The following is a 24,784-nucleotide window of genomic DNA, read 5'->3' on the forward strand; positions in this document are numbered from 1 at the left end:
ACTTTAATGACCTTCTTACTGGTTTCTAGTTTGTAAGCTATAACTTTACTGATAATGTGTGAACAACATCATTTGGAAAAGAAATGGGAAATATTCATTCCTGAAATTATGCAGTTAATTTTTTTGGGGAGTTGTGGGCTTTGAAGTTCCCTAAAATGAAAGCAAGGTTTTAAAAAGAAAATTCATTCTTTGGGATGCACATGTTGGTAGCCATTAATTGTCCACATCTATTTGCACTTGAGCAGTTCATTCTTGTTCAACCATTAACGTTCCTGTGGTGGTACTTCTTCAATGCTGTAACAAAGGGTTTCCTGTATTTTAATCTGGTGACAATTAAGAAACTAGCGTAGGTCCAACACAGGATGTTGTGTGAAGCTTCAAGGTAACTTGGAGGTCCCTTTACTTTAGATACAGAAGGTAAAGTCACATAGGGTTCCACGGAGAGCTGGTAAGAATGGTTTGGTCATAGAAGACAGTAGTAATGGGAGGGTGTTTTTCTGACTAAGATCTGTGACCAGTAGCGTTTAGATTAGATTAGATAACTTACAGTGTGGAAACAGGCCCTTCGGGCCAACAAGTCCACACCGACCCTCCAAAGACCAACCCACCCAGACCCATTCTCCTACATTTACCCCTTCACCTAGCACTAGGGGCAACTTAGCATGGCCAATTCACCAGACCTACACATCTTATGGGAGGAAACCGGAGCACCCGGAGGAAATCCACGCATACACAGGGAGAATGTGCAAACTCCACACAGACAGTTACCCAAGGTGGGATCTGAACCCAGGTCTCTGGCGCTGTGAGGCAGCAGTGCTAACCACTGTGCCACCATGCCGCCCATAATAAATGATATGGGGGAGAATGTAGGTGGTTTGATGAGTAAGTTTGCAGACAACACAAAGGTTGGAGGAGCTGCAGATAGTGAGGAGGATTGCCAGAGAATACAGAATGATATGGATATGCTGGAGACTTGGGTGGAGAAATGGCAGATGGAATTTAGTGTGGACAAATGCGAGGTGATGCATTTTGGAAGGTCTAATGCAGGAGGAAAGTTTGTGAGAAGATTTGTAGCTCAGGTGCTCGTTGTTGTGGTTCTGTTCGCCGATTTGGGAGGAAAGTATAAATGGCAGAAGCTTTAGGAGCATTAACAGGTCTACAGTTCCCTAGAAATGGCAACACAAGTGAACAAGGTAGTCAAGAAAGCATATGGTATGCTTGCCTTCATCGGTCATAGAATTCCTACAGTGTGGAAACACGCCCTTCAGCCCAGCAAGTCCACATCGACCATCTGAAGCGTATGTCACACAGATCCATTCCCCTATTCCTCTACATTTACCCCTGACTAATGCACCTAACCTATACATCCCTAGACACTACGGGCAATTTAGCATGGCCAATTCACCTAACTTCACATCTTTGGACTGTGGAAGCAAACCAGAGCACCTGGAGGAAACCCACGCAGACACAGGGAGAATGTCTGCAAACTGAACACAGACAGTCGCCAGAGGTTGGAATCGAACCCAGGTTCCTAGTGCTGTGAGGCAGCAATGCTAACCCACAACAGGGCATAGACAAAATAAAGCTGCAGCTGTTTAGAACTTTAGTTAGGCCACATTTCATTCTGGTTGCCACATTACTGGAAGGATGTGGGGGCTTTCAAGAGGGTACAGGAATGGCTTACCAAAAAGTTGCTTGTTTTGTTGTGCATTAGTTTTGAGGACACATTGGACAATCTTAGTTTGTTTTCACCTGAATGGCGGAGGCTGAGGGATAATCTAATAAAAGTTTACAAAATTATGAAAGGATAGTCGGAGTCTTTTTCCAAGGGTAGAAATGTCAACTACTAGGTGACATTTTAGATTAGATTAGATTAAATTCCTTACAGTATGGAAACAGGCCCTTCGGCCCAATATGTCCACACCGACCCTCCGAAGAGTAACCCACCCAGACCCATTTCCCTCTGACTAATGCACTTATCACTATGGACAATTTAGCATGGCCAATTCACCTTACCTGCACATCTTTGGACTGAGGGAGGAAACCGGAGCACCTGGAGGAAACCCACACAGACCCATTTACCCTTGACTCATGCACCTGACACTATGGGCAATTTAGCATGGCCAATTCACCTTACATTCACATCTTTGGATTGGATTAAGATGTGAGAGGCAAGTTTTCTTTTACACAGTGGGTGGTAAGTGCCTGGAATGCACTGCCTGGGAAGGTGGTGGAGGCAGATACAATAGCAACTTTTAAGAGGCAACTTGACATACACACAAATAGTCAGGGAACACAGGGATACAGACCATGTAGAGGAAAAAAACTTTTTAACTTAAAAAGACATCATATTTGTGCAAGCTTGGTGGGTTGAAGAGCTTGTTCCTGTGCTGTACTGTTCTTTGTTACTCCTTCTATCTGGATTGTAGGTTTGTGAGATGGTACCAAACAAATCGTGTTATTCTCAGTATGTATGTGTATAAATAAATGGATAGACTACCCTGGTTAAAAAATAATTGAATAGTTTACTGGCACATTACTTTTGTCCATTAAAACACCGCACATTAAGGTAGATTGTGATTTTGCTTTTATGTTTCCCATTGGAGTGAAGTCCGGAGAGAAGGAGGGTACAGCTCACCTCAGATGGGATGCTTCCCCTTATTGTTAGGGACCTTAACCGAGGAACTCCTAGTCAAATGGTTCCCATTAGCAGAAGCTTGCGGGCCTAGCTTTTCTCACGATAGTGCAAAATAAAGGCAGAGGGGAAAACTTAAAATGAGATCATTAAGCAAAGAATCGCCTGAATAGATTGAAACAAGAAAGTAAGACCATTTGACTATTATGTAGCAAAGTCAAGTGAATTCACACAATGAGCTTTCAATCTGAAGTAAAACAATAAGAGTTTGGGTAGCAGAAGTGTGGAAATTAAGGAAGGAAAGTATTAATAATATTAATCACTTTTAGCAACTGTCAGTCTGCAGTAATGATTCCAATCTAGAAGTAATGTCACCTGCTTTCTATTGAGGAATATTATGTAACTGCAGAAGACATGGGATTGGGTGAGTGGGAAATAAACTAAAAATCTAAAGGAGGTTAACTAATAAATGGTCAAATAAATATTGCAAGGGTGAAAATCACATCAAGTTTAGACCAAATGTTTTTGTTTCTCTTAATAAGATATCGAAATCGCGGCAAAGCACCAGATTGGAGACTCTGCTACGGCCAAGGGAAGTTTGGTTTAATGAGGGCTGTACGAATTGAGTTAATAATGAAGCTGAACTGTAGCCATAGTTAAACATAAAAAGTTGTAAACTTAATTCAGGGGATTACATTTTAACAAGTAGTAATAGTATAAAATTTTACTTCACAGGAGCAGAAGGTAAAAGTTAAAATAGAAATCATTAGGCAAAGAATTGCCTTGTGAAACCAAGAAGTTTATATAAAGAACATCTTAAAATCCTGTTCATACATCCTTTCTGTTGCATAAAACAATAGGTTCAAGGAGACGATTAAAAACATTTGGTCTTCAGCTATCTCCATATCTTTATCGAAACGTGGGCCTGCTGTACTACAGGTTTATTGTCACTTACATGTTTTGCCATTGTACCTGCACCAAAGGAGGTGCACTGGGTCCAAAGTTCTCCAAAACCCTCAGATGTAAACAAAAGCGACGCTTCCAGCAGGCAGCTTCATTTACAGCAACAGGATGGTCTGTTGGAAATAAGACTTTGTTTTAATAATCAAACCAGCAAAGCTACAAACACAGCTGCAAAAATTGAAATATAGATCAACCACAACGCTGAAATACAGAGATCATTCCAGGAACTTCTTAAACAGAAAAAAAAACTCTCACTTAAAATAAAGACTGTTTAAAGATGTAAGTAAAGATTGAAGTTGAGTCAATCATGGAAGGGTTAAAATAGCTTAAGCATAAAGTTGCAATGGTACCTGGATGGCTCAGGAATGGGTAATATTGAACTGGCTGTGTTGAAATGAGGCAAAAGTTAAATATCTTGGAAAGAAGACAAAGTTAACCGTGAAGGAAGGTTTCTGCAAACTGGTGAAGGAACACAAAATACTAACAAAAACAAATTAATGCAGAGTATCTTGTATCTCTGGCTGGAGCTGCACTTTGCTGTACTCTGTAGATTATGCATTATGATCATAACTACACTTTCATGACACTGTTCAAACATTCCCAACCAGTCAATCAGCCAGTTACTGCTTTCAATTATTACAGCCATGGGTGATGGTCAAGAATGATACAACTGTGTTGATCAGACATTTGATAATCAAATACAACATTTTTGTGTTGCAGCCTCCATACCAGCTGAAGAAGTGCCTTTTTAATTGATGCACATCATTACATTCACCATGGAGTAGAACATCCCTTCATGAATGGAACTGACAATAGTCAAGAACTTGAAGGACAACAATTATGTAAAATTATTGCTGCAGCTCCAACTTTAAATATTTAAAAAAAGTCTTCCAGGAGATGCGAATATCACTGGCATGGCTGTTTAAGAGTCAACTGTGTGCTTTGAGTCTGAAGTCATAGGCAGGTCAACTCAAATAAAGTTGCAGATCTTGTTCCCTAAAAGAACATTAGTGAACCATACGGGGTATCAATGATTTATTGGTCACTATTAAGGAAACTAGTTTTCTATTTTAGCTTTTTTTAGAATATATCAATTCAGTTTAAATTCTACAAGCTGGGATTTTATTCCATGTCACCATAACACTACGCTGGTCCTCTGGGGTGCAGGTTCAGTACATTAGCACTGCATTATTATCTCCCCTTTATATCCTTATATGTCTGTAAGAAGTTAAGTATGTATTCCTTCTGAACTAATGTACAATCCACATCATAAAACAAAGTTGATATTCATTGTCATACAAGACAAACTTGTGGCAAGTTATAATCAAGAGTAACTCTCCACTGACAATGCTTTAATTTTGTACTGAGAAATACCTTCAGCGACAAATAGATAGATTTGGTCTGACCATTAGGATCATAAAGGTAAATATCACAGTCCTGAATGTTTGCCATATTGCCATCAACCAGCACTGACAACATGACACTGGAGATTGTGATAATTTTACATAACTATGCTCCACAATCACCAATAATCTGTCACTTGATGCTGAAATTAATACACGTTTCAAAAGCTTCTGCTGTTTTATCCAAGCTTACTCAGAGAGAGTGTGGAACAGCAGAAACAACACAAGGCACTGGTCAGATTACAACTGGAACACTGTGAACTGTTTTGGGCCCCATTTCTAACAAAAGATATATTGGTATTGAAGGCAATCCAGAGAAGGTTCACTTGGCTGATACAGGTAGAGAAGGACTGAGTAAAATGAGTCTCTATTCATTGCAGTTTTGACAAATCAGAGACAGCCTTATTGAAACATAGAAGATGTTCTATGTTTCATAGGAGGTTTGACAGGATAGATGCAGAGAATATGTTTCTGTTTGTGGGACAGTCTAAGGTCAGAGAGCATAATCTCAGAGTAAGAAAGCACCCATTTAAGGCAGAGTTGTGGAGGAGATTTATCTTCTCAGAGCATTGTAAATCTGTGGAATTTTATACCGCAGATTCTTCTGAACCAGGCCTATTGTGAAGTAGTCTGTCCATTTTATATAGTGAAGGAAAACTTGGGGACAAAATCTCATTGAAATTTACAGAATATTGCATGGAATTTTACTGTAGTGTTGTTCAGTATGACCTCTTGTTAACTGGCCTTATTCTGTCCCTTGATGTCACAGATTGCAGAATGTGACAAATTAATGCCTTCCAAAGTCAGGGTTGGTGGCTCCATTTTTATGGTTTTGTCTAAATTTCTGCATGTCATTTCTTTCAGAAGGCATACAGAATGTGGATAGGTAAATCATAGAGGGATTATGTTATGAAGGTGCAGATGTGTACTGTACCTTTAATAGAGTTGAAGGACTTAGCAAGTACACAGAGTGCTGGATAATGTACAATGGAACATTTGGTCCAGCAGCTAGCAGTACCTGGGTTGCTATGAGACAAAAACATAAATTCAAATTTGGCCAATTAGTTTAAACTATGCCCCAAGATTTTAACTTCAATCAAGTTTGAATTTAGTATTTTGACAAAATTGACACCAATGAAACAATCCGATGCTTTGGGGTATAAAACCAAACAAAAATTGAACAGTTAGAGGAGAACTGCCAAAAGACCAACAGATGTAAGCTGCTAATAAGAACTCTCTTGAGAGGTATCTGTCTTGAGAAGGAGTTTTCACAGGAAAAAACATCAACATCGACCTGGACATCAAATCTACAAATTTACAAAGAGAAGATTCGACAGCTGGCTGGTTTTGAAATTTGAATTTTTCTGGAAGTCTTAATTGGGGGTTTTATCAGACCAATATTGTCGAAGGGAAAGTAAAAGATTAGTTAGAGAAAGGAGTTGTAAATAGTTGTTAGTTAATTATTCTCAGTTAGACTTTTAAAAAATTAAAGTTTACATTTTTACTTTAAACAGTGATTTTTGAGATAGTTCTTTGCCTCTTGAATTTTCAGATTACAGCACAAGGTGCATCTTTTCTGTGTGTCGGGTTTAAATGAGCAGAGGGGTTTACCCCATGTCGTAACAGTTAAGTACGGTTTCAATAAAGATTGCCTAGCATATAATTTCACTAAGGCCACACTTAACATCACTACTTTCAAGTCAAATTTCCCATCAAATATGACTATTCTATGTAGGTTTCAACCATTAGATTCTCTTTAAATCAACTTTAATTGCATGAATATCACAAATAATGAATAGTTCTCTCTCCAGAACCAGCATCACAGTATAGGAATATAGAGTAGAGCCATTTAGAACTGAGAAGAACAGAAATTTCTTCACATAGATAATTCTCTGCCACAGAAAGTGGCTGAGGCCAAAATACTGAACGTTTTCAAGAAGGAGTTAGAGAACGTTTTGAGGGCTAAAGGGATAAAAGGGTATGGGGGATAAAAGTGGAAACCAGCTCAGCACTGTCCCCATGACTTGTCTGGACTTGTCCTAACTGCCTATCTCCTTTTCCACCTATCCACTCCACCGTCTCCTCCCTGACCTATCACCTTCATCTCCTCCCCCACTCACCCATTGTACTCTATGCTACTCTCTCCCCACCCCCACCCTCCTCTAGCTTATCTCTCCACGCTTCAGGCTCATTGCCTTTGTTCCTGATGAAGGGCTTTTGCCCGAAACGTCAATTTCAAAGCTCCTTGGATGCTGCCTGACCTGCTGTGCTTTTCCAGCACCACTAATCCAGAATCTGGTTTCCAGCATCTGCAGTCATTGTTTTTACCAGAGTTGGATGGTCAGCCAAGATCATTTTGAACAGTAAAGCAGCCTCAAAAGGGCCAAGTGGCCTCCTTGTGCTCCTATTTTCTATGCATCTCATGTTTTATGTATTGAATTATATACAAAAAACTTGTGACAGTACATCATTCTAACATAAGAAGTATTACTTCCTACTTCAAAATGCGTCCAACATTTCACATAATTGTTCAACTCAAAAGAAAGTAAGAGCATTACCAAAAGATGGGCTCACTGCCAAAATGACCATCCCAAAATTAACAGTAAGCAGGTGGCAACATAACACCACAATGTGCATTCAGTCTATAGTCTTTTTTCCTTTAATCTGAAGTGGAATTTGACCTCCAAGTTGGTTTTGTGCACCTGGACACCACTGTACACAGTGTAAGTTGCAAAGCCAATCAACTCAGAATTCTTTTAACTTCAGGCCTCACCTATTCAAAACACCAAAACAAATACAGACTCTATATTTCTTACTGAAAACGAATCTGAATAGAGTCCACCCACATCATTCTTTATAGATCACAGCAAACAAGTAAAATTAGTACGCAATTCTGGTCAAGCAGATGTCTCCCCAACCTACAGCTATTCTACAAAACACGATGTCACAGGAAAAGTTTGCACTGAGAAAAGCAACATACGGGACAACTGATGCGTAATAATGAACTACAACACAACCCACTCATCCGCTATAAACTCAAATTTCTTCCCGTAACCTTTCTACCTCTCAACTTCCCATTCCTCCTTTAAGGCACTCATGAAAACTCATAGAACATAGAACAATACAGCGCAGAACAGGTCCTTCGGCCCTCGATGTTATGCTGACCTGTGAACTATTCTCAGCTCGTCCCCCTACACTATCCCAAAATCATCCATGTGCTTATCTAAGGATTGTTTAAATCTCCCTAATATGGCTGAGTTAACTACATTGGCAGGTAGGGCATTCCACACCCTTATCATTCTATGCGTAAAGAACCTGCCTCTGACATCTGTCTTAAATCTATCACCCCTCAATTTGTAGTTATGCCCCCTCATACAAGCTGACGTCATCTTCCTAAGAAAAAGACTTTCACTGTCTACCCTATCTAATCCTCTGATCATCTTGTATGTCTCTAGCAAATCCACTCTTCGCCTTCTTCTTGCCAATGAGAACAGACCCAAGTCTCTCAGCCTTTCCTCGTAAGACCTTCCCTTCAGACCAGGCAACATCCTGGTAAATCTCCTCTGCACCTTTTCCAATGCTTCCACATCCTTCCTGAAATATGGGGACCAGAGCTGTATACAATATTCCAATTGTGGCCGCACCAGCGTTTTGTATAATTGCAGCATGATATTGCGGCTCCGGAACTCAATCCCTCTACGAATGAAACCTAACACACCGTATGCCTTCTTAACAGCACTATCCACCTCGGTGGCAACTTTCAGGGATCTATGTACATGGACTCCACACTACCAAGAATCTTTCCATTTACCCAGTACTCTGCCTTCCTGTTATTCTTCCCAAAGTGCATCACCTCACATTTAGCTGCATTGAACTCACCTCTTTTATAAGTGGTTACCTGCCCCAGGGCTGAAAGTCAGCTTTTGTTTGCTAATGATTCTTAGAACTTTGTTGGGACAGTTCACTATGTTACTGATACATCAGAAATGCAGGGACATTCTATCAAAACTGACAGACTAGAAACAGAGTTGACAGTGTGTTGCTGGAAAAGCACAGCAGATCAGGCAGCATCTGAGAAGCAGGAAAATCGACATTTCGGGCCGGAGCCCTTCATCAGGAATGAGGCTAGGAGCCTCGGGGGTGGAGAGATAAATGGGAGGGGGAGGGGTGTGGCTAGGAAGAAGGTGGTTGGGAGTGCAATAGGTGGATGGAGGTGGGGGCAAAGGTGATAGGTCGGAGAGGAGGGTCGAGTGGATAAGTGGGAAAGAAGATTGACAGGTGGAACAGGTCATGAGGACGGTGCTGAGCTGGAAGGTTGGAACTTGGGTAAGGTTGGGGGACGAGAAGTGAGGAAACTGGTGAAGTCCACATTGATGCCCTGGGGTTGAAGGGTTCCGAGGTGGAAGATAAGGCGTTCCCTCCAGGCGTTGGGTGGTGAGGGAGCTGCAATAGAGGAGGCCGAGGGCCTGCATGTCCTCGGCAGAGTGGGAGGGGTGAGTTGAAGTGTTCAGCCATGGGGTGGTGGGGTTGGTTGGTGGGGGTGTCCCGGAGATGTTCCCTAAAGTGCTCTGCGAGAAGACATCGAGTCTCCCCAATGTAGAGGAGACTGCATCGGGAGCAACGGATACAATAAATGATATTGGTGGATGTGCAGGTTAAACTTTGATGGATGTGGAAGGCTACTTTGGGGCCTTTGATGGAGGTGAGAGAGGTGGTGTAGGCGCAGGTTTTGCAATTCCTGCAGTGGCAGGGGAAGGTGCCAGGTCGGGAGGGTGGGTTGTTGGGGGGCGTGGACCTGACCAGGTAGTCCCGGAGGGAACGGTCTTTGCGGAAAACAGAAAGGGGTGGGGAGGGAAATATATCTCTGGGGGTGGGGTGCATTTGGTGGTGGCGGAAATGTTGGCAGATGATGCGGTTTATGCGAAAATATTGTTCAGTTCATTTTCTTGGGCATCATTGCAAAAGCTGATCTCTACGCTCATGAAATCCTCTTGACCAAGCAGAAATTGGAGATTCATCTGTGAGGTTGATCTGAGGTACAGTGGGCTGGATATTTGAAGCCTCTGAGGATAGACTTCTCCTGGTGGCAAGGTTGTTTCACTGACATGGTATTTGTACACTCGTGTGCCAGATGGCTGGGAGGAAGAAAGATGGCATGTAGTTCACTGACCCAGAATCCAACTGGGTCACTTGTGGCCAATTATATGTGATTCATCTAACTTTCCCTGAGACTCACGGCTGCATGGGATACTCTGTTTGGATCTTCTAATATCGCTAAGTACTTTTTAAGACTTTATAAAGCTCTGGTTAGGCCCCATTTGGAGTACTGTGTCCAGTTTTGGTCCCCACACCTCAGGAAGGACATACTGGCACTGGAACGTGTCCAGCGGAGATTCACACGGATGATCCCTGGAATGACAGGTCTAACATATGAGGAACGGCTGAGGATACTGGGATTGTATTCGTTGGAGTTTAGAAGATTAAGGGGAGACTTAATAGAGACGTACAAAATAACACATGGCTTGGAAAAGGTGGATGCTAGGAAATTGTTTCAGTTAAACGAGGAGACTAGGACCCGTGGACACAGCCTTAGAATTAGAGGGGATCATTTCAGAACAGAAATGCGGAGACATTTCTTCAGCCAGAGAGTGGTGGGCCTGTGGAATTCATTGCCACGGAGTGCAGTGGAAGCCGGGACGCTAAATGTCTTCAAGGCCGAGATTGATAGATTCTTGTTGTCTCGAGGAATTAAGGGCTACGGGGAGAACGCTGGTAAGTGGAGCTGAAATGCGCATCAGCCATGATTGAATGGCGGAGTGGACTCGATGGGCCGAATGGCCTTACTTCCACTCCTATGTCTTATGGTCTTACTCACCAAATCCTCTCTGCCCGTGTCTGACTGCTGCAGATGCCACCACAACCCACTCACCTAGCTCCGTGCGAATGCCCATCAATGCTCCCTCACCTTAGAGCATAGAATAGTACAGCACAGTGTAGGCCCTTCGGCCCTTGATGTTGTGACAACCTTTTATCCTACTCTAAGATCAGACTAACCTACATACCCTTCATTGTACTATCTTCCATGTGTCTATCCAAGAATCACTTCAATGTCCCTAATGTATCTGACTCCACTACCATTCTGGCAGTGCATTCCACACACCTGTCACTCTCAGTATAAAGAACCTACCTCTGACATCTCCCCTAAACATTCCTCCAATCAACTTAAAATTATGGCCCCACATGATAGACATTTCCCCTCTAGGAAAAAGTCTCTGTCTATTCACTCTATCTATGCCTCTCATCATCTTGCGCACTTCTATCAAATCACCTCTCATTCTTCTTCACTCCAATGAGAAAAGCCCTAGCTCCCTCAACCTTTCTTCACGAGACATGCCCTCTAGTCCAGGCAGCATCCTGGTAAATCTCCTCCTCACCCTCTCAAACAATTTTCCTATAATGAGGTGACCAGAACTGAACATAATATTTCAAATGTGGTCTAACCAGGCTCTGTTGAGATGTACGAGGAGAAAGTGAGGTCTGCAGATGCTGGAGATCAAAGTTGAAACTTTATTGCTGGAACAGCACAGCAGGTCAGGCAGCATCCAGGGAACAGGAGATTCGACGTTTCGGGCACAGGCCCTTCTTCAGAAATGAGCAGAGAGTGTTCAGCAGGAGAAGATAAAAGGAACTTCCATATCCGCCACAGATTCACCTGCACCTCCACCCACATCATCTACTGCATCCGCTGCAGCCGGTGTGGCCTCCTCTATATTGGGGAGACAGGCCGCCTACTTGCGGAGCGATTCAGAGAGCACCTCTGGGCCACCCGCACGAACCAACCCAACCACCCTGTAGCACAGCATTTCAACTCCCCCTCCCACTCCACCGAGGATATGCAGGTCATTGGACTCATCCACCGCCAAACCACAACAACGCGACGGTCGGAGGAGGAGCGTCTTATCTTCCGACTGGGAACCCTCCAACCACAGGGGATGAACTTGGACTTCACCAGTTTCTTCATCCCCCCTCCCCCCACCTTGTCTCAGCCGAATCCCTCCAGCCCGACACCGCCTTCCTGACCTGCAGTCTTCTTCTTGACCTCTCCGCCTCCATCCTACTCCGACCTATCACCCTCACCTTGACCTCTTTCCACCTATCACATTTCCAACGCCCCTCCTCCAAGTCCCTCCTCCCTACCTTTTATCTTCTCCTGCTGAACACTCTCTGCTCATTCCTGAAGAAGGGCCTGTGCCCAAAACGTCGAATCTCCTGTTCCCTGGATGCTGCCTGACCTGCTGTGCTGTTCCAGCAATAAAGTTTCAACTCTGTTGAGATGTAGCACAACTCGCAGCTCTTAGACTCAATCCCCCTGCTAACAAAAGTCAAAATACAATAAAAACTTTCTTAACAACCCAATCAACTTGGGTGGCAACTTTGAGGGATCTACGGACATGGACCCCAAGATCTCTGTTCCTCCACACTTCCAGAATTCTGCCTTTAACCCTGTAACCTGCATTCAAATTCGACCTTTCAAAAAGAATCGCTTCAGACCTTTCCAGGTTGAACTCCATCTGCCACTTCTCAGTCCAGTTCTGCATCCTGTCTATGTCCATTGCAACCTACAACAGCCTGCCACACTATCCACAAATCCACCAACTTTGTGTCATCGGACTAACCCACCCTTCCACTTCCTTGTCCAAGTCACTTATAAAAATCACAAACAGCAGCAGTCCTAGAACAGATCCCTGCAGAACACCACTGGTGACCAAGCTCCAAGCTGAATACTTTCCACCTACCACCACCCAGCGTCTTCAATGGGCCTGCCAATTCTGTATCCAGACAGCCAGATTTCCCTGTATCCCAGGTCTCCTTACTTTCTGAATGAGCCTACCTCAGGGAATCTTATCAAGCACCTTGCTAAAATCCAAATACACTACATCCACTGCTCTATCTTCATCAATGTGTTTTGTCACATCCTCAAAGAATTCAATAAGGTTTGGTATGGAAGGAAGATCTTATGAGGATAGGCTGAGGGGCTTGAGGCTATTTTTATTAGAAGACGATCAAGCGGTGACTTAATTGAGACATATAAGATAATCAAAGGGTTAAATAGGGTGGACAGTGAGAGCATTTTTCCTTGGATGGTGATGGCTAGCACGAGGGGACATAGCTTTAAAATGAGTGGTGATAGATACAGGACAGATGTCAGAGGTAATTTCTTTACGCAGAGAATAGTTGGGGCGTGAACGCACTGCCTGCAACAGTAGTAGACTCGGCAACTTCAAGGGCATGTAAATGGTCATTGGATAAACATGGATAAACATTGAATAAAATGGAATAGTGTAGGATAGATAGGCATCAGATTGGTTCCACAGGTCAGCGCAACATCGAAGGCTAAAGGGCCTGTACTGTGCTGTAATGTTCTTTGTTCTAAGTTTGTGAGGCATGACCTGTCCCTTACAAAGCCATGCTGACTATCTCTAATCAAACTATGGTTTTCCAAGTAATCATGAATCTGTCTCTCAGGATCCTCTCCAAAGTTTTACACACCAAAGACATGAGACGGACTGGACTGTCATCTGCCACTACTCCAGAGGACAGTGAGGATGCAAAGATCATTGTCAAAGGCGCAGCAATCTCTTCTCTTGCTTCTTGTAGTAACCTAGCGTATTTCCCGTCAGGCCCAGGGGACTTATCTATCCTTATATCTTTCAAAATTTTCAGCACATCCTCCTTCTTAATTTCAAGCTATTCTAGCATATCAGTCTGTTTCACGCTGTCCTCAGAAACGTCAAGGTCCCTCTCAGTAGTGAATACTGAAACAAAGTGTTCATTAAGGACATCCTGCCACCCAGCCCCAAGAGCCTCTGGCCAAATGCAAGTGTCAGCAGTTCCAATTCTGCCACTGGACGTGTCAACCATTGCTGGGACTGCTCTCACAAGGTGAGAGCAACTCTTATGTGAGGAACAAGAGGATGGCCAGAGTGAGGGTAGGGTCAAAACGTGGGGTGTTGGAAAAGCACAGCTGGTCAAGCAGCATCCGAGGAATAGGACAGTCAACGTTTTGAGCATAAGCTCTTCATCATACGTCAACTCTCCTGCTCCTCGGATGCTGCCTTACCTGCTATGCTTTTCCAGCGCCACATGCTTTGACTTTGATCTCCAGCATCTGCAGTCCTCACTTTCTCCTAGAGTGAGGGTAGGGCTGATCAGGGAAAGTGGAGGAAACTTGTGCTTGGAGTTGGAGGAGGTAGGGGAACTTTTCCAGCATCCCACGTTTTGACCCTACCCTCACTCTGGCCATCCTCTTGTTCCTCACATAAGAGTTGCTCTCACCTTGTGAGAGCAGTCCCAGCAATGGTTGACACGTCCAGTGGCAGCCTTAGAACTGCTGACACTTGCATTTGGCCAGAGGCTCTTGGGACTGGGTGGCAGGATGTCCTTAATAGCAATGGCAACTCCAATGGGAGCCACAATGGGACTGCTACCAACAGCATATGGCCCTATAGGGTCACAGTGACTGTTAAAACGCTTTTGACTTTCCTTGACCCCTATTTGGAGCCCTAGTAGGGCTCCTTGCCATTTTCATAAACTACAGCCTTATGGCTGAGAATCTAAAGGTGGGTAGGAAAGACACAAAAATATGAAGCAAACAATGGAAATAATGTGAAACAGTAGGAGAGTAAGGTCATTATATTATGGGATAATCACTTAATACATTTGTGTGAAATTTTCTAACCACTTTTTTTTAGTGGAGGAATTAAGTTGCACACAAAAGGAATTCTGCACTAAACATTTATACATGATAATTAAATGGAGAAATTCACCCATGGATACCAAGAATCTTGATTTCAATATGCCGGGTTGGAATGTCGAAGGGAGGAAGAATTATAAAGTGTACAATACTAGAAGGGAAATATTAGAATAGGATAGAATTATAATAGTAAAAGATTAGTGAAGGATAGAGTAGGCCCCATAAGGAGCCGAGAGAAAGGGTATAGGGTGCAGAGGTTCACAATGAGCATTTTACTTCCATCTTTACCAAATTAGAAAATGGTAACAATAGCCGAGTTGAAAATGTGGGTGTTGAGCAACTGACTAAATTAGGATGGATGAAGAAAATATGCTAGAAAAGTTGGCAGCACCCAGGTAGAGAGGTTACCAAGCCTGGATGGGATGCATCCTCATTTGCTGAGAGGGGTAAGGGAGCAAATTTAAGACCTGTTGACAGACATTTTCCAGGCATCTCTGAATACAGGATGAGTCTTAGGTTACTGGAGGATTGTAAATGCGATGCTGTTGTTTCGCTAAAGGGCAAAGGATAACCCAGGAAACAGCAGACCAGTCAGTTTGATGTCACTAGTGGGGAAAACTGATAGAGGCCATAATACAGGATAAGATAAACATACACTTTGAGAAAAGTTACAGTCAACATGGCTTTGTCAAGGGCTAGTCATGTCTGACAAACCGAATTGAGTTCTTTGACGTGGTGACAGAGTCAGTGGATGAGGGTACGGCTATGGATGCTGTGTATTTGGACTTTCAGAAAGCATTTCTCACAGTGTCACATGGCAGGTTGGTTAGCAAATTAGAAAGGCTTGGGATTGAAGGGTCTTAGGCAGCATGGATACGAAGGCTTATAGAATCCTCAGGTTTATATATAGAGGCAGAGAGTATATAAGCAAGGAAGTACGCCTCTACAAATCATTGGTCAGACCACATTTGGAGAAATGTGTTCAGTTCTAGGCATCCTATTTAAGGAAGGATGTTAAAGCCCTGGATAGAGTGCAAAGAGATGTACTGATACCAGTAATAATACCAGGAATGAGAGATTTTAGATACAAGAAAAAATGAGAGAAATTGAGCTTATTTTTCTTGGAGCTGAGAAGATTAAGAGGTGATCTTATCGAGCTGTTCAAATTAATGAACAATTTTGACAGGGTTAAGAAGGATGTTGTGTTTCCAATAGTTGGAATGTTGGTGACGAAGGGTCATAATTTCAAGAGAGCTAACAGAGAGATGAGGAAAAACTTCTTTACTCAGAGTTGTTAGGATTTGGAATGCGCTCCCTGGGAGACTGGTGGAGGAAGATTCCATAGAAGGTTTCAAAAGAGAGCTGTATATGTATTTGAAAGTTATTAATTTACAGGGCTACAAAGATAGGGCTGGCAAAGGTGACCAGTTGGGTAGCTGTCTTGGGAGCCAGGACAGACACGATGGGTTGATGGCCTCTTTCTGTACTATAAAATTCTATGCTTCTATGATAATTTAAAAGATTAAAATTAACCAATTGATTGTCCATTCAGAAGTATAAAACAGTACCTGGTAAGAGTTTGCCACCAGCAGGGTATTTTTCTAGATGGTGCAATGTCTATGCTATCTCTCAAAACATAAGAGCATAGCATGCCATTAACAAATCTAAGAGACATTTGTTTCAACTATTACATACAAACATTACAAAGTTTAGGCACATGAGTTTCTGGGTCATTTTTAATCTATAGGATAAAACAGAGGAGGAGGTTTTAAATAGTGTTATGCTTCAAGTGATACAGAGAACTTGGAGCAGGTGATCTTTATATCCTCCAGTCACATGTTGATACAGTGATTATATTAAGAGCATGTCTCACAAAGGCATACTGAATGTGAGACAGAAAGCAGCATAACCCAGAGTTGAAAAATTGACTCAAGAGATAGTGTAAAATAACGGATGGAACAATGACTTCAAAAAGATTTTAAAACATGTTACATCTCAAGGAAGAAGGAATAAACTGCAGTGGGTCTGCAGGAACATCAGAACTGCTATGTATCCACCTACACAGACTGCTAGCCTTGATTATCTCTATTTGATTATAACTCCCAGTGCCACATGATTGAGGCTACTTAACTCTGACTCAGGTCAGGAGTGAGATGGACTACTTCCCACTTACCTGGATGAGTGCAACTCTAACAGCACAAAGTGCTTGCCACATTCCAGGACAATGCAGGCAGAGAATGGAACAATTTTTCCTGATTTCAACATGCTCTAGGTAGCTCCTTCTCACATTACTTATCTAATAGTTATTCCATATCTGAACTATATATTATAGACTTGCATGTCTTTGTCAACTGTATTAATACTTCTAAAATTAATTAAAATGGTTTGGAGCCAGGGCTGTAATGCCAAGTATAGGCCAAACAATTTCCAATCCTGATCCTTAAGGTTGGAATGATGGAAGAGTAGTTAGCACTGCTGCTACATAGCAACCAGGGACCTGGGTTTGATTCCAGCCTTGGATTTTCTCATACATGTGTGGGTTTCCTCTGGGTGCTCCAGTTTCCTCCCACAGTTCAAAGATGTGCAGTTTAGGTGGATTAGCCATGCTAAATTGCCCTGTACAGGGATTAGCAGGTTAATTAGTTTGGCCATGGGATGAAACGATGGGTCTGGGTAGGATGCTCTTCGGACAGGCAGTGCAGACTCAACGAACTGAAGTAGCCTCTCTATCTGTACAGTAGGGATTTCATAAACCTGACTACCCCAAAGATCCCGACCTTTGAAAATTTATCTTCTAAACTCTATTAATTAATGTTCTCTAATTAATCATGCACTGTGGATCTTGTAAATCTGCACAGCTTAAAGAAAATACTTGCAGTAGTTTTAAGCATGAATATAGTTTAAAAAAGAAAAAGGCATTTTGCGAAAGCTTCTTTGTTTGTCATTCATGACAATTCGCAACAAATATCTAAACTAAGAGGTAAATCAACATTTATATGTGAACAGACTGCTAATTGGTTGGCAAGTGGATTCTGATTGGTAGAGGCTTATCAGAATACACCAAATAATGATGACTGACAGTTAACTGCTTCGCTTGGTTTAAATTTTAAATTTTAAACCAAGCAGGTTGATTTTGATTGGTCAAGACATTGCCAAGAGAAATGAACCAGCAAATGACTGCCATTTACTTTGGTGAGTTGGAACAGGAGCAGTATGTGTAGATTTTCTGAAACAAACAGAGTTATGGAGAAACTCAGCAGGTCCGGCAGCATCTGAGGAAAGAGAAAGACAGGTAACATTTAGGCTCTGATATTACTCAGAAGACGAGTTTCTCCAGCATTTTCTATATTTGTTTCAGACTTCCAACACACACAGTATTTTGTTTTTATTCAATTCTGTACATTTTCTGTCTGCAAAGAACAAGATTCTTTGCATTAAATGTAAGCTGCTTCCAGTATAAACAAGAACGCAACATACTGCGAGACTAACTGCAAATCCTAAACTAGATGTTAAGAGTAATTCCAAGATAATGTAGCAAATGTCCACAGACAGAGATACATCCCAATGCTGAATTTTGAAAGGTTGAGCACTGTCAGTTCCTTGCTTGTTGCAAACAGCAGAAGAGAAATGGTGTTTGATAGGAAACACTACCTTTTGCATCACACAGCCCACACATCTAGCATCATTCTAACACTGCAAATCATATAACATGTTACTCATTTGTCTTTTTGGCATGATGGCAGTATCCTGTCAGTGACAACACACCATTCATGTTGCTACTGCACAGTAGTAGCATGAAACAACTAACTTCAACTGTGACATAAACCTTTGAGATAATTTGCTGATATCTGAGGGAGACTGAGGGAGACTTTTCAGCATCTGACAGGACGGCCTTAGGCCTATTCATCTATCATTAGAAGTGACTCTGCAATTGAAAAACATTTGATAAATAATCCTGAGTTTGTGAAGAATTCTAACAACTCAAATTCATTTTATGAATTTCAAGTGCACAGCTTTATTCTTTCAACTGAAAATAGGGCAGGATTGTTTGAAATTGAACAGTGCAGATGACTGTCAATTAGACATAATTGATGCCACGTTTATACAGATCCATTTGTCGATTATTGAACCTGTGGTTAGCCTTCCTGTAGATCAAGGAGAAATGTGTGTTTCAATGAATCTTTACTTCTTTCATTCCCATTACTAAAGCCCCACACTGTAGAATGGACAAAAACAAAAAAAAGCAACAAATCTTCTTTCTGAAAGATATTAGTGCAAATTTCAAACAATAGGTCAAGCTATGCAAATTCATAGTATTACAGTGCTAGGCAGATTTGGGTTAAACACCTGAATTATTTTGCTTCAGTGTTAGAGTATGATAAAGAAATAAAACTAGAGACATATTACTAAAACTGTGCGTAACGCTCTTTCAAATATAACAACAAATGTAATTGTATTACTCAGTACAGTATGTAGAACATGAAATGAAAACAATGCTCATATTTTAGACCATTTTCCATCAAGCATTGTTCAATATTGAGTGCACAGAGAACATTCATTCATTATGCTATGGTTCTCATTATGATGGGTTATTAGCAAATAAAAAAAGATTTGTTGCCACTGACCCGGAATATTCTATCTGGAGCAGACAGCGCCAAAATCGCTGCTGTTCTCATAACCTCACAAGATGCTGAGAGCAATAGGCAGCCACCACACATTTTTATGAACAGCGGACACTGTGTAACCAAGGAATATGAACTTTCTGACCTCACCATCTGCCATTATCTCTTCTGATTCAGAGAAAAAAAATGAGCAGATGGTCAATGAAGCTGGAATATGAGGCCAGGCCTTCTGCGAAAAGTGGGCTCAATGATGAATGTCGATTTACAAATCAATGATTCTAATGCAGACTTGCATTATTAGTTTGCATCAGTTGTCTTTAATGTGGCACTCGGTGTGCAGAATGCATTCCAAAAAAGCCAATCAAAACTACTGGGTTGAAAATTCACAGGAGGTGGGTGACAGCAGCCTATCACTGCGGCACAATGAGAAGAAAGGGAATCTACCAAAGAGTAAAGCTGCATCTTTCTCTAATGACCTCCTCCTGTTCCCCCCCATCGAAACCTAGTCACAGTTTGTAAACACAAGCAAATGGCATTATTGAAATCCTGATTATATGCTTTCCCTTTAGAACAGATTCAGCAGAGGCAGAGTTGTAGCCAGCAATTAAATTGACACCTCAATTTCATCTTTTACAAGAGGTAGGACTTCACTAGGACTGATAGAGTAATAAGATAGCACTATCACACATACCATGCTTGGATGGTGCAGTCTAGCATGAATTGAATTGAATTTATTGTCACATGTACCAAGGCACAGTGAAAAGCTTTGTCTTGCGAGCAATACAGGCAGATCACAGAGTTAAGTCGCATAGATGGTAAACAGCAGCAAAAACAAAAACAAAAACACAGCGAATGTTCAGAGTTTGTGAGTCCATTCAGTATTCTAACAACAGTAGGGTAGAAACTGTTACAAAACCAGCTGGTGTTTGTGTGTGCGTGTGTATGTTCAGGCTTCTGTACCTTCTCCCCAATGGTAGAGGTTGTAGAAAAACATTGCCAGGGTGGGATGGATCTTTGAGAATGCTGGCGGCCTTTCCTTGACAGCGGGCCTGATTGATGGATTCTATAGATGGGAGGGTGGCCTTTGGGATTGTCTGGGCCGAGTTCACCACTCTCTGTAACCGTCTCCGATCTTGAATGGTACAGTTGCCATACCAGGTAGTGATACATCCAGACCGAATGCTCTCGATGGCGCACCTATAAAAGTTGGCAAGGGTATTCACCGTCATGCCAAATTTCCTCAGCTGCCTGAGGAAGAAGAGACTTTGTTGGGCCTTTGTAACCAGTGCATCCACATGAAGAGTCCAAGAAAGCTTGCTGTGGATGACCACTCCCTAGAGCTTGACACTCTCCACTCGTTCCACCCCAGAGCTGTTAATGTGTAAGGGGGGCATGAGTAACATCCTGCTGAAAGTCAATAATTAGGTTAGATTAGATTACAGTGTGGAAACAGGCCCTTCGGCCCAACAAGTCCACACCGACCCGCCGAAGCGCAACCCACCCAGACCCATTCCCCTACATTTACCTCTTCACCTAACACTACGGGCAATTTAGCATGGCCAATTCACCTGACCTGCACATCTTTGGACTGAGGGAGGAAACCGGAGTACCCGGAGGAAACCCACGCAGACACGGGGAGAACGTGCAAACTCCACACAGTCAGTCGCCTGAGGCGGGAATTGAACCCGGGTCTCTGGTGCTGTGAGGCAGCAGTGCTAACCACTGTGCCACCGTGCCGCCCCCTAATGAGTTCCTTGGTTTTGCCGGCATTGAGAGCTAGATTGTTCTCAGTGCACCATTTTTCCAGGTCTTCCCCCTCCCGTCGGTAGTCTGTTTCGTTGCCATCTGATATTCGACCGACTATGGTGGTGTCATCAGTGAACCTGTAAATGGCATTAGTCTGGTATTTGGCGACGCAGTCATGGGTATACAGTGAGTACAGTAGGGGGCTGAGTGCATACCCCTGGGGGGCTCCAGTGTTGTGTGTTAGTGAGGATGAAATATTGTCCCCAGTTTTCACTGATTGTGTCCTGAGGGTCAGGAAACCGAGGATCTTTAAATTAAGGGGTGGTAGGTATAGGACAGATGTTAGGGGTAGGTTCTTTACTCAGCGAGTCGTGAGTTCATGGAATGCCCTGCCAGTAGCAGTGGTGGACTCTCCCTCTTTATGGGCATTTAAGCGGGCATTGGATAGGCATATGGAGGATAGTGGGATAGTGTAGGTTAGGTGGGCTTGGATCGGCGCAACATCGAGGGCCAAAGGGCCTGTACTGCGCTGTATTCTTCTATGTTCTATGTTCTATGATCCAGTTGCAGAGAGTGGGGCTGAGTCTGAGATCACTAAGTTTTGTCATCAGCCTCGAGGGGATAATAGTGTTGAAGGCTGAACTGTAGCCAATGAGTAGGATTCTTACATACCTGTTCTTGGTGTCAAGATGTTCCAGGGAGGAGTGAAGGGCAAGTGATATGGCATCTGACGTGGATCTGTTGGTCTGATAGGCAAATTGGAGTGGGTCAAGAGTAATGGGGAGGCTGGAGTTGATTAATGCCATGACCAGCCTTTCAAAGCACTTCGTGGCCACCGAAGTCAGGGTCACTGGGTGGTAGTCATTGAGACATGCTGCATGAGCCTTCTTAGGCACAGGGATGATGTTGGCCATCTTGAAACAGGCAGGGACCTCTGCCAGTTGATCTGCACATGCTCCAAGTGCACGGCCTGGTACTCCATCTGGTCCCATCGCTTTCCTTGGATTCACACGAAGGAAAACTGATCAGACCTCTGATGCAGTGACTGTTGGGATAGGTTCGTAAGGACTCGTCGGAATAGGTGTTACCTCTCCGCTGAAACTCTGCTCAAAGCGAGCATAGAAGGCGTTGAGACGATCTGGGAGGGATTGTTTGCTATCTTGCACTGTCTCTTTTTAGAACCTGTGATGTCATTCAGTCCTTGCCATAGTCGCTGGGTGTCTGGGTCTCCAGTTTGGATCGGTGTTGGTCCTTGGCTGTCTTAATGGCTCTGCGAAGGGCATACTTGGATTCCTTATATTTGAGTGGGTCTCCTGATCTGAAGACCTGGTCTTTAACAGGTTCTGTATGTCCTGATTCATCCAGGGTTTCCTGGGGAACACCCAGACTGACTTCCTTGGTATGCAGTCCTCCACACTGTGACGGTGGTGGCGTACCCGTCCAAGGTACCTGCGGATTGTCACATTTACTGGCATCAGTGCCACAAATGGTGGGTTATTACTTAGACTGGCACCTCAGGAAGCACAACAAAAACTGTTTCTCTAAAAAAAGTAAGTATAAATAAATAGATTAAAAAGCAAATTGGCTTGTGCTCTTCTTGGAAGAATCCCAATGACCAGTTCATGAGCACCTGGAGGTCTGGAGAAGGCTGCCTGCGATTTTAAAGCTGGGGGAATAATTTATGGTACAGTGCACCTAGATGAGGAGGAGTGAAACAAGATAGAAATTTAACTTTATATTTTAGAGGTATTTGGCAAGTTTTGTCCCAGATCTCTGGCACAATTGCTTTACTAAATGTTCAATTGCCAAAATACAATAGGAAGATTCATTCCTTGCACTTATAAACTTGTGCATTAATCAGTGTGTAACAAAGGCAGTGTCTCTGTGACACTGCAGACTTCATCAAGTCGCTATAGATTGACATGCTGAAGCAAGTCTGGGGTTCAGAACCACACAGTTTCTTGTGAAGTTCCAATTGAAGAAGTGCTGTCAGTTCAAAACCCCTGCATTAGCGCACTTAGATTTTTAAAGAAATTTGATCATTTGAAATGAAAGGACAGGTCTCATCACAAAATAAAATACCCAATGCTAGAACCTCTGATTCAGGTTAAGAGGCATTTAGACAGACCCCTGAAGAGGCAGAGAGGCATCAGCATCACAGGGGGTCTCTCACAGACAAGGGTGACTCTTGTCCACCCTCAGTGCAAGTCCATACAGTGCAATGTGGCTTCCACAGACTCTGCTACACTTGGGGTCTGGGGAAGGAGTGGATGGAATGTTGGTGTGGCAGCGCGCTCCTTACACTACTCCCCCTGGTTTCCACTTTTTTCTGACAGCAAGTCTCGAGGTGCTCGGCAGCTTCCCAGATGCTCCTACTCCACTTTGGACGGTCTCAAGCCAGTGATTCCCAGGTGTCTGTGGGAATGTTGCACTTCCCCAGTGAGGCTTTGAGGGTATCCCTTAAGTACTTCCTGTCTCCACCTGGGGTTCGCCTGACGTTTCAGAGCTGGGAGGAGAGCACCTGCTTGGGGGAGTCTCGTGTCGATTATGGAGATGATGTGCCCAGCCCATCGCAGCCGATCAAGGATGGACGGTACCTCAATGCTGGGGATATTGGCCTGGTTGAGGGCGTTGGTGTTGGTGCGTCTCTTCCTAGTTGATTCGCAGGATCTTGAGCAAGCAGATGGATAGAGGGATATGGACCACATGCAGGCAAATGGGATTCATAAGCTGAAGGGCTGTTCTTGTGCTCTGCTGTACTATGTTCCATTACCTTTCCTTGCAAGCTTCTGACAGCAAACATACCACCTGTTACCATTACTCACAGGGACTTTGCCTCAATCCCATCACTGAACAAAGCACAAACATATCAGCTTCCAATGATCTCAGTCCAGCTTTATTCACAACCCAAGAATTTTTATTTCTTTACTCAAAGCAAAGAGAGAAAAAAAAATTGGACTGAGTCCTCCTACTCACATTCCACTGTAACAGTTGCTAGTGATTACAGAATGCACTTCCAGCTCAGTACATCCCTTGACTGATTTACACAACTGGCCGCTTTCCACTTCTCTGTTAAAATAAAACTACATTCCCTACATTGATGTAATCAATATAAAACAAAGTAGCATATGCTGCACATGCCAGGAAAATGAGGGCTTAAAGGAAAAGGAATCGATTCATCTTTCACTATAAAACTTAGGAATTATAGTTTGAGTATGTAGACAGTTTGAAGAAAGTAGCAAAGCAGAATTTGGGATATTAATAAGTTGTCTTTATTTGGGTCACAGAAACAATACTCAGTGCACTATGTAAAATGTCTTTTCATCCTCCAAATCCACCTCCAGGTCCCATTTGAGCACTTCTCCAGAGAGATAGTAAGTATCAGACTATGCATTTGCAGCAACCAGGAGAAAATGAGGACTGTCGATGCTGGAGATCAGAGTCGAAAGGTGTGGTGCTGGAAAAGCACAGCAAGTCAGGCAGCATCCGAGGAGCAGGAGAATTCCAAGGAGCATTCCTGATGAAAGGCTTATGCCCGAAATATTGACTCTCCTCAGATGCTGCCTGACCTGCTATGCTTTTCCTGTGCCACACTTTTCAACCAAATGCATTTGCAGCATGGAAAGTCACAGCATGCTAAGGGGCCATTAAGATTGTTCTG

General features: G+C 43.0%; 1 protein-coding gene across 5 annotated transcripts in view; it reads right to left on the reverse strand.

Moving 5' to 3' along the window:
* The window catches only part of LOC122556221 (transcription factor Dp-2-like), a 203,316-nt gene that overhangs the window by 155,880 nt on the left and 22,652 nt on the right, over window positions 1-24,784 (reverse strand). For 4 of the 5 annotated variants that reach the window (XM_043702792.2, XM_043702794.2, XM_043702791.2 and 1 more), the window contains exon 2: window positions 3,591-3,711. In XM_043702792.2, coding sequence (XP_043558727.1) covers window positions 3,591-3,602 — 12 coding nt within the window. In that variant the 5' untranslated portion in view covers window positions 3,603-3,711. Of the gene's footprint in view, window positions 1-3,590; window positions 3,712-24,784 lie in introns of those variants that run through there. The other variant, XM_087993307.1, reaches the window with a different exon arrangement.

Source organism: Chiloscyllium plagiosum, unplaced genomic scaffold (assembly GCF_037043375.1).
Source record: "Chiloscyllium plagiosum isolate Xiang-an unplaced genomic scaffold, Cpla_swu_hap1 HiC_scaffold_13, whole genome shotgun sequence".
Taxonomy (NCBI): Eukaryota; Metazoa; Chordata; class Chondrichthyes; order Orectolobiformes; family Hemiscylliidae; genus Chiloscyllium; species Chiloscyllium plagiosum.